This window comes from Montipora capricornis, chromosome 2 (genome assembly GCF_036669925.1).
Source record: "Montipora capricornis isolate CH-2021 chromosome 2, ASM3666992v2, whole genome shotgun sequence".
Lineage (NCBI taxonomy): Eukaryota > Metazoa > Cnidaria > Anthozoa > Scleractinia > Acroporidae > Montipora > Montipora capricornis.
This window is the reverse complement of record NC_090884.1, coordinates 39036782-39046430: the sequence shown is the minus strand read 5'-3', so window position 1 is coordinate 39046430 and position 9649 is coordinate 39036782. Positions and strand designations below refer to the sequence as shown.

The window sequence follows — 9649 nt, the reverse complement described above, 5'->3', positions numbered from 1 at the left end:
AAATAGGAGAAAACTGCGAAGTACTATGACTTTGTGAAAAGTTCGAATAATAATAATACTTAACAATATTTACTCATTAATGGTTTTCAACAAAGGAAATGTAAACAAACTGTTTGTAGAGTAAAAAAAGGAAAATTTCTATGTACATCCACTAGTAAAAATATTAATATCTATAACTGTCAGGTCTAGGGAAGTCCTGCTCGACCCTTCATTAATAATAATAAATTATTATTATTATTATCATTATTATTATTATTATTATTATTATTATTATTTTATTATATTATATTATTATTATTATTATATATTATTATTAGTCATTGCACTTTGCAGTTTCTCCTATTTTAAAAGTTTATGAATTAAAATGTGCCAGTGTTTGAAATAAACCAGACGTTTTGAGGGTGCTCCCTCTTTTTCAGTGGTCTCATATCTGATTTATTTTAACACTGGCGCATTTTCACCATGAACTTTAAGACACAAAAGGTGACTCTTTGCTGGTTGTGCTGTTGAGTTGTCAGGTTGAATGAATCTTTATAGGTCAACAAGTTTCAATATAAGATGTACAGGTAAGTTTATGTGAAAGGTGAAAGAATGTTGAAAAGTGCCATAGATACTAAAAGTGCAAAGATCTGAGACTTTGTCAATCTAAAGGAATTTTAAATCCCTTGGATACCCCACATCACATGAAATAGATGATGATATGCCTTTCAGAGATGGTGTGGTGCTTGATAGACCAGTGAAGAATGGGTGTGGTTCCTTTGTTAACGCTGGCATGAGAAAAGAAGTGAGGATAGACAAAAACCTGAAACCAGGGCTTAGAGTCACCGTTAAGATGGGCGATACTTCTAAACCAGGTGTGTGCATTTTGTTTGAATCACGCCCTGTAGCGATCCAGGAGTGTTATGTACATCTACATGTTCCAGTGCTTGTCAAAGTCTAATGTACGGCTGTTTCTTCTAAGGTGGCCTCATACAACATAAATTATAGGCTTTTTTTTAAGACATCATGGCCAAGCCTGCCACATTTTGCTAGAAAGAATAAGCCAAACCACCTCACCAGGAAATCCATGCCCTACTCTTTGCCGTTATGTAGTATACAAGTTCAATCTTTAATATCCCGCAAACCAGGGTTGTGAGATGGGGTCTATGGTTTATAAATGTACATGTAGTCCTTATCCAAGAAAAAATGAAAGGCTAACCGAGATGTAATCGCAAACACAGCAGTTTCTCCCTCTGTCATTACAAACCTGGAGTGTTGTCCGGCAAGGGTCGAAACCTGCTACCTCCCACATGTTAATCCTATGCTCATCCAACTGAGCGAGATTTTCAAGCAGATGTTTCAAGCGTTTGCACTTCGATCGCTTGAATTAAAGTTCGAAAAGAGATGCTAGTATTGGCGGCGGGTGAAAGTTGTTTAAAATCAGCCATAATCAAGGGTCCCCAACAGTTTACCTATATTCATATTTTACATTATTGAGCTTTCAGGTGCAAAATTTTACTCTGGAACAGTTGTGTCGCCGAGTTCCCCAAGGACAGAGCATGGTCTTTATTGGGGCTACAGTGTCAGAGTGGCACCATCTTTCGGGGCAATTTTTACACAGAGTCCATACAAGGATGGATATGATGTAACCATAGGAACTTCAGAACGAGGCACCTCAGTTGATGATCTTGAACTTCCAAATTTTAGGTACTGTACTGTAAGTATAGAGTACAGAGAACAATGATATTCAGCCATGAATCCCAAGGTTGCTTGGATTTGGAAAGCGTTGCTTGTTCTACGCAGTTCTCTTAAAACAGTTTTTAAAGTCTACTTTCAAAGGTGCAATTGCTTGAAATCTTAAATAGTTGCATTTTTCACAATCCATAAAACACGTGCATTAGCGGACGAGGCTTAAGATGATTAATTTTATGAATGAACATTCAAAGATCACCACAAATGAATTTTGATGTAAGCATCACTGAAAGCCCTTATGCCAGGCCCTCAAGTTTTCTCAAAGGTGTTCATTGAAGTCCTACAAATCCTTGGCGCTCACCACCATTGCTGTATTCGTAGGCTAGCCAAGGGCCTGTTATCAGTAATTTACGCTTCATTGTTTTGTGATTTAAACATGAATTAAGGCTCCTTGTGCTTAAAAGAAGACAATAGTAAGGGCCATGTGGGACTGAATTGGACAACTCACTGCAAAAGAAAGTGCGTTCTGACAATACTAGATTATGAAAGTGCTAGACTATCGGTTATCAATGTCGCAGCAAGTACAACGGAAAACAATTCCACAACACTCAACCAACTGATTGGTTCGTTCCAGTTAGGTTTCGCAATCCTGTTTTATTTTTTTGAAGAGGACACTCTCTCTCTCAGTGGCGTCTTCTGACTACAACTACAGTCCAGAAGGCAACAAAATATGTTTTTTAGGTGAAAAGATCCTCTTTCAGTTTCTGACGATGACTAAGTGATAATCTTGCTTACTACATGTAGAACATGATAAAAACTCGATCGTAACCCAGATGACGGTGAAGAAGTATTAAAACTCATCTCTGGAAGAAGACACTCGCTAGTACACTGAGTTTGTGCGAGTCAATAAATTATACATAAATGCAGCCTAACAAACGCAGTTCTAGACAACTACCCAAATCCTTCTCTTGTTGCTTGTCTCATGAAAATTTGCTCGATTGTCGTTTTAACCCCTTTAGGATTACATTGTTGTAAGAGAGCAAAACTAAAATGACAAGTTCCGAGTTGCGAGTCCACTTGCGAATTTTAGGTCTACTTTTCACGTGAATGGAAACAGATTATCGTCAGAATCGCTTTGAAAAAGAGCATTGGGTGAATTCAGGATTTGTCTATTCTAGAAGTTGCTGGCAAGTGACTCTCCCATGAAAATCGCTTGTTTCTGTATTACGTAGCTGAGTTGTAAACTGAACAGAATATCGCATTACAGAAGCTGCCGGGTACAGCCAGTAATTCTGTTGAGTATGTAATAACTAAAAAAATGGTATGAACTTGCTCGTGCATTTCGTTATTTAAGGTTACTCGTGAGGTATCAAAACCTATAGGTTTCCATGGTATTTAACCATGCTTCCAGCAACCCGGGCCAGAATTTTAAAGGCCAGGCCTCGGTTGTTCAAAAGGTGGATAGTCCTATCCACCGGAAAAATCACTGTCTAGCGAATAAACAGTAGCAAATCCAATTGGGTTATCCAGTGGAAAGCGCTATCCACCCATCGAACAACTGGAGCCTGGCCTTTTCTTTTTTTCTTGACTGTCCATAGGCATTTGTTGGTGGTGTTTGGTGGGCTGAAAGGACTCGAGGCCAGTTTGGAATCTGATGAACAACTAACAGTTAACGAGGCATCTCTTGTGTTTGATCATTATGTGAACACTTGTCCAGGTCAAGGAAGTGGAACAATCAGGACTGAAGAAGCAATACTGGTCACTATGTCTGCTCTGAGACCAATGATAGCAAGTGCTACTAACTGGAAACCAGACATCTCAAATTCAGCGTAGAATAGAGCTTAGGAACAGAGGAGGGGGAAGGGGGGTGACAAAAGCCCATTCCTACGGAAGACGGAGGCATGCTATCGAAGCACCTCTCGCTGGGCTGTCATGACTTGTAAAATAGCGCCCTTCATAGGCCTTGGCTAAACATTCAGACAACTCCTCTCAAATGGCACGCGATCAAAAGCTGAGATATTGCGGCAAGGGAAAAATCTCACTTCTCAAGAGCTCACTTCTCCCGTAGTTACCAGTAGCTGTATGCCTTTAGCTACGGTAATTATTCGTCACATCTATGGAGATTATTTATTTTAAGATAAATCCGTTTAAACTGTGCGTTTTCGATAACTGAAGCAGAAATATCAAACTGAGTAAAGGCATAAATCTGATTCAAAATTAAAGACAAGGCATTGTATTTTCCAATGTAACGAAATGTGTGTACATACTCCTCTTATTTCTCTGTAATCATGTTTTTTTAATCTACTAAATGTCTTCACCGACTGAAACAACTTACATTCTACTGCATCCTATTTTTGGACCTTTGCAAATACTTCGCGGGAAATATCCCACCTTGCTCAGCAAAATAGGGTCAAGTGCAGTTGTGCAAATAAACAACGTCATCGCCTTAAAAAGTATTTCCTTATAAACTGGGTTAAGGCTCTCTTCACAAAGTGGGGTTCAGAAAACCACACCTCATTTCGTTTCCACCTTTTCGGATAACACTGAAAAGAGTGCGTTGTTGTGCCTCGTTCTTATTTTACGCCAACTCGCGCCTCCCTTCACTTCATAGTATGACTCCCTGTCTGTGTTCCCTATTTCATGACTGAGAAATTAACCAATGGAGAACAATTTAAATTCTGATCCTACAAAATTACTACTGCTTCACTGGTAACAGTGCATGTTAGATTTTATCAGCTATTCGCTTGAATAGCTATGGAAAGCCCTGAAGCCCCAGAGGAATCATTTCGTTCAACAAATGAGACCTCTTTAGCTTGTACGTTTTGTTTTCCCATTTCAAACCACGTAATGCTTTCAAGGGAATTTTCCTCTTGTTTTTTCAAAATTTATGTATACATGTGCACGTGCATACGACGACATTTGAAAGAAATGTTTCCTAGAGTAACGTCACGTGGTCTGAAATGGGAAACAAGGTACAAGCTGAAGAGGTCCATACTCGATAGCACGCAAGAATTTTAAACCATGCATGGGAAGAGCAGGGCGTCCATATATTGAACTTTCGATAAGGTAGGCGTGGAAATCAAACATAGCACACACTTTCATGCCTAGATGCCGACTGCGAACTCTCGAATTAACCACGCATTTGAGCACAATAGTTCAATATGAGTTAAAAACCATAGGGGCCATTTCTCAGACGGATACAAGGCATTAGTCTCAAGATCCCGTGCAAGCTCTGCTGACCATACCATGCAGATGGACTGAAGTCACTACAATCTCTCAAGTTGTCCCTAAAGTACCAAATTGATACGAAGAAGGCACGAGTAGCGACTTGTGACGTTCAGTTTGACGATGACCAATCGGGTTCATGCACGTTGCGGACGGTGAAAACACAGAGAAGCGCTTGGAATCTTCGGGATCCTCAGACTTTGGAATCTCAATTTATTTATCAAGTCAAGGCCATCATTCACGATGCTGAAAAGCTGATAAAAATTGCCCCGTTTAGGTCTCTCAAACGTTAAATCCGTATTTTTGCAGTTGACTTACCGCAAAGATTTATCCCAGCCTTTTAGGGGATATACCCAAAGCGTTTTGAAAGCCTTGACTGAGTGCAATATGCCAGCAGATGTACTATACGGAAGCTTGATAGCTTGTCCAGCAAGTTCCTGTACTCTAGTACTAGAGTGTAAGTACTGGTTTTCATTCCAGCTCAAATTTTGTAGACATTGGCATATATTAGGTTCGACTTCTGTAATGTCTTATCATCAAATAGTAGTATGACGAGGAAATAGCTGAAGTGAATCAGTTTGCGACTTAAATTCACTCAGGTTCCCAATTTGACTCATGCCAAACTTTGACTTTTCCATCAGAAGATGCCGACAAGAGGCAGGTTTCCGTTGGATGATACGAGATAGAATACGCAACAGACGCGTGTGCTTTCTCTAGGGAGTGTACGATCTTTGCTTCCACTAGATCCCAGAAATATATCCTACCATCCTCTGAGCCACTGACAACTTGTGCATCACTGCTACTCAAACAGCTGTCAACTTTGTAGTCTTTGTTAACATGACCTGTGAACCTAAATCAGTAAAAGTAGAGCGGTTTTAAATTGAGTGTCGAAAGTAATTAGCGACTTGCTTTGGTTTTGCATTACTTTACTCAGTGATTAGTTCAAAGTTCTCGCGCCACTTTTCAACCAATCAGAAAAGAAACCAAAACTAATCGTGGCTCGCGCGTGCACATTTTCCCGCGCTTTGTGTCCGCTACGTGTAATTACTTCGAGTTTTGATTGGTTTACTGGACTATCTCCGTCCAGACCTTTTTTGATTGGCCAAAGTAATTACTTTGATTTTGGTTTTACGAGACTCGATTGAAACTCAATCTATATGATCATTATTGGTACTGTAAGTGCACAGTGTAATTCTAAATGTACAGCTATAGGCCTAGGTACTCGTATGATGTAATGGGAGCCCACGCTCGTGTAGCACCTGTGTCAAAACTACTGTGAGAAGTAGAATCGGCAAAAAGTCAAACAATAAACACTTAATGACTGGTCCCGAGGGAAACAGTTCATTTTGCTTCCCGAGAATCTCAATGTTTCCCCGAGGTGCAGCCGAGGAAAACATTGAGATTCGAGGGAAACAAAATGAACTGTTTCCCTCGGGACCAGTCGTTAAGTGATTTGTTATATAGCACAAAAAGAAAAACGCGCAACGGCAACAGCAACGACAGTCGTCGGTCAACATTCGTGGGTAACAGTGCACTGTTACCCTCTGACGTCATAGATTTTGCATTATTGCCCGCTCAGAGACTTTTGGCGGGAATCAGTTTTATTGTTAGATGTCATGTGACCTCGAAGTAACCAATGAGAGCGCACGCTGCTGGGGGAAAAATCAGCTATATAACAATAGAGCTTATATTCGTGGACCAAGCGAATTACAAGAGCGTACGGGAGCTGTTGATCGGTAGCATCTTTGTCCTCTAAACCTATCTTTCAAACTGAATTTCAATATATCGAAAGTGGCCTATCGGTACTAAAAAGTCCAAGCATTTTTTCCCCTGACGGCGTTCCAATTTTTGTTTCTGGCATACTAATAAGTAAGAAGATCAGTGTTACTGCGTGAATGAAAAGAAGCTGCAGGAAATACAGATAAGTTTCTATTGGACTGACTTTGCACTGTATGGTTTGCTTGAATGACAATTGTCTCCAGCAAAAGTCCTTGAAAATTGTTAAACTTCTTATTCCAAACAAAAAGCCCGGAACGTGATACGTTACGGGAAGCAGGGATGGCGTAGTGCTGAGAGCACAGGCCTCCCACCAATGTGGCCCGGGTTCGATTCCCAGATTCGGCGTCATATGTGGGTTGAGTTTGTTGGTTCTCTTCTCTGCTCCGAGAGGTTTTTGTCCGGGTACTCTGGTTTACCCCTCTCCACAAAAACCAATATTTGATTTGACGTGAGTTAATTTCATTAGTTTCGCCAATTAGCGATCTAGGGCTAAATCCATTGACACTTAAATAAAGTTATTATTATTATTATTATTATTATTATTATTATTATTATTATTATTATTATTATTATTATTATTATTATTATTATTATTATTACGTCCTCTCCGGAGCTGGAGCTATGCAGGTTTTAATCAACAGATGTTTCTTTTCAAGTTTAATAAACCCTTTAGCCCCTTAGAGTGACACATTTCACTCTGGCCTACTCACAGGTGTAAGGTTCTGATAAGCAGCGGTCTAATTCCACCGGAAAATTTTCCAAGCACCGTCTGCCGCGATTACGGGGGTTTTGGGCGCAAACATTTTGCGAATTTGAGAAATCTCACAACTACTTACTCATTTAACAACTCTCCGGTGTCTTTATCCAGCAGGCGAATGGTGTCATCAAGAGTTGATGCCAACAGACACTGCCCATCCTTGGTAAAGCTGACACTTGTTACCGGCTGGCCAATACAATCGACACGAAGTTGACCCATTCGAATATCATAATTACGGACTTTGCCATCGACCGACCTTGTAACAATTAAGAAAAAAAAAAGAGTTGAATCGTCTTTCATTTACAATTCTCAGTATCAAAGCTTCTTAGTTAAATTTCCTCAGTGACTCTACACCTACCTGAATGACCACTTTGAACTGGAATGGTTGTAGTTGGGAGAACATATACGGGTGACAACGAGAACTTTCACCTACGTAACTGTAGCCAGAGGTGTAGCGTCGATGGCATTCTTTTCTCCTTTCACACCATAATGTGTGTGGTGCTCCCACGGTAGCATACTTAGCCACCTATTTTCTTTTTACATAAACGTTTTGCCTAATTGCGTGCTGAACGTCTCCCTGAGGGTGTCTTAATTCTAATAACATTAGTATTTGCCTAGCTACTAAACATTTTAGGGAGCTTACAAAACTACTACACACAGAGATCAATAACTTTAGTCGTTGCTAAGGTCATACAATGTATATTACGTAAGTAGTAATCAATAGTCTTGATTATCCTAAATTTCTAGGACCAACTCTCTTGGCGACATGATAACGAATTGTCCCGGAAAGTAAGTTATCAGCTATAGGCGTGTTAAAACGTGTGCGCCCCTTTATTTATTTTGTGGCTTCGACACAAATCTCTTGTGAGAGTGCATACCAAAGGCAGCATGGTGGCCATGTGGGCCTTTGGGCCGTGCATGCGCCTTAGAGTTTAAAAAAACTAGCACATGAAAGTTGCACTTACTTAGGTCCTAGGGTATTTACATGTAGCCGCTAAGGTCTTTTTAAAAGCACGTAAAAGAAACGTTTGAAAATCCTGTGTCACATGTGGCGTAGTCAGCAGGATTTTATTCAAAAGATCAAGGCCCTGTCGGTGGGATGTTGACAGGCAGTGAGTATTAAATGTTTATACCATGAGTGTTTTAAAGAATTAGCAACCCTGAAGGGAGAGATCGAGGCACTGAAAGTGGTGCTTGCTAAAAAGGAGCAGGAAGCTCAAAAGACTGCTAAAAGCATGGAAGGGACAGTGAAAATGCTGCTCAAGCATGCTAAGCATGAAAAAGGTCTAGGATGGGAGAAAGAACATGTTGTGTATCTCACCCCCTCCCAAAAGCTAGAGAGATTCAAGGGGAGGCCTGTAAGAGGAACTCACCCTTCAGCTGAAGATTGGATCGAGCATGGAAAATCTATTTGTGAAAGTAAGAGGTTGACAAAAGAGCAAACTAGAACACCTCACCGGGGAGGCTAGATGAGGGATCCTGGAGGAGATGAAATCAAAGCTAATCCCAAATAGATATTTGTAGTATTTCTGAGAGTTTTCGGTGATGGGGACAGCTTGCCTCAGTTACAACACTTTTTTTTTCTTACCTGCAAAAAGAAGGGGAAGATCTTGCATCATGTTCATTGCCTTTGGTGCAAGTGCTTGATTACATAGTCCAGTTGGACAGTTCCTTTAAGTCCAGGAGGGACTCTCAGCTTAGAATCACCTATCTGAAGTTGTTCATGAAGCAGGCCTCAGAAAAGTGTTTAATACTGCATGTTAATTCAGAACACCCAGAGCTTCCCTATTTTGATATGTGTGATAGTGTTTTGAAGTTGATGAGTAAACCTGGTGCACGGTAAAGCATGTTGGTTGAGGAGAATGTGGCAGCTCAGGATATTCAGAGCGTTTTAAAGAAGCAGAGCAACAAAAGCAGATTGAACCCCTTGTTTCTGCTTTGAATAGAGTGAATGTTTCTTCTCATGGTGGTGGGCAACATAGGCATTGCTGGTGTGATTTCTCTGATCACCTTAGGAAGGATTGTCCCAAGAAAGCTAAGGACGCTGGAGCAGCAACCCCTCCTGCCCAGCCGGATACTCTGGGGAAAAATTTTAAGAGACTGGGCCCACTGCAGCGAGTCATGCAGTGTGTGAGCATTTAACGGATGGAGACTCAATCATTGAGAACACAGTAGGAGATTGCTCAGAAGTTAAAGTTGGGTTGAGAGGTGTGGATG

The 9649-nt window shown here is 40.6% G+C and overlaps 3 protein-coding genes across 3 annotated transcripts in view; 1 reads left to right on the top strand and 2 right to left on the bottom strand.

Moving 5' to 3' along the window:
• Nucleotides 1-9649, bottom strand: part of LOC138020831 (E3 ubiquitin-protein ligase rnf213-alpha-like) — a 500094-nt gene that overhangs the window by 9319 nt on the left and 481126 nt on the right.
• On the top strand, nt 656-3925 carry LOC138021011 (putative methyltransferase C9orf114). Its single transcript, XM_068867894.1, has 3 exons — nt 656-854; nt 1485-1686; nt 3270-3925. The coding sequence occupies exons 1-3, from the start codon at nt 701-703 to the stop codon at nt 3502-3504; spliced, it is 591 nt and encodes a 196-aa protein (XP_068723995.1). The 5' UTR covers nt 656-700; the 3' UTR covers nt 3505-3925.
• Nucleotides 3950-9649, bottom strand: part of LOC138020991 (WD repeat domain-containing protein 83-like) — a 9412-nt gene continuing 3712 nt past the window's right edge. Inside the window, exons 3-4 of the mRNA XM_068867873.1 lie at nt 7512-7688; nt 3950-5746 (exon numbers count right to left, since the gene is read on the bottom strand). Coding sequence (XP_068723974.1) covers nt 5488-5746; nt 7512-7688 — 436 coding nt within the window. The 3' untranslated portion in view covers nt 3950-5487. The remainder of the gene's footprint in view (nt 5747-7511; nt 7689-9649) is intronic.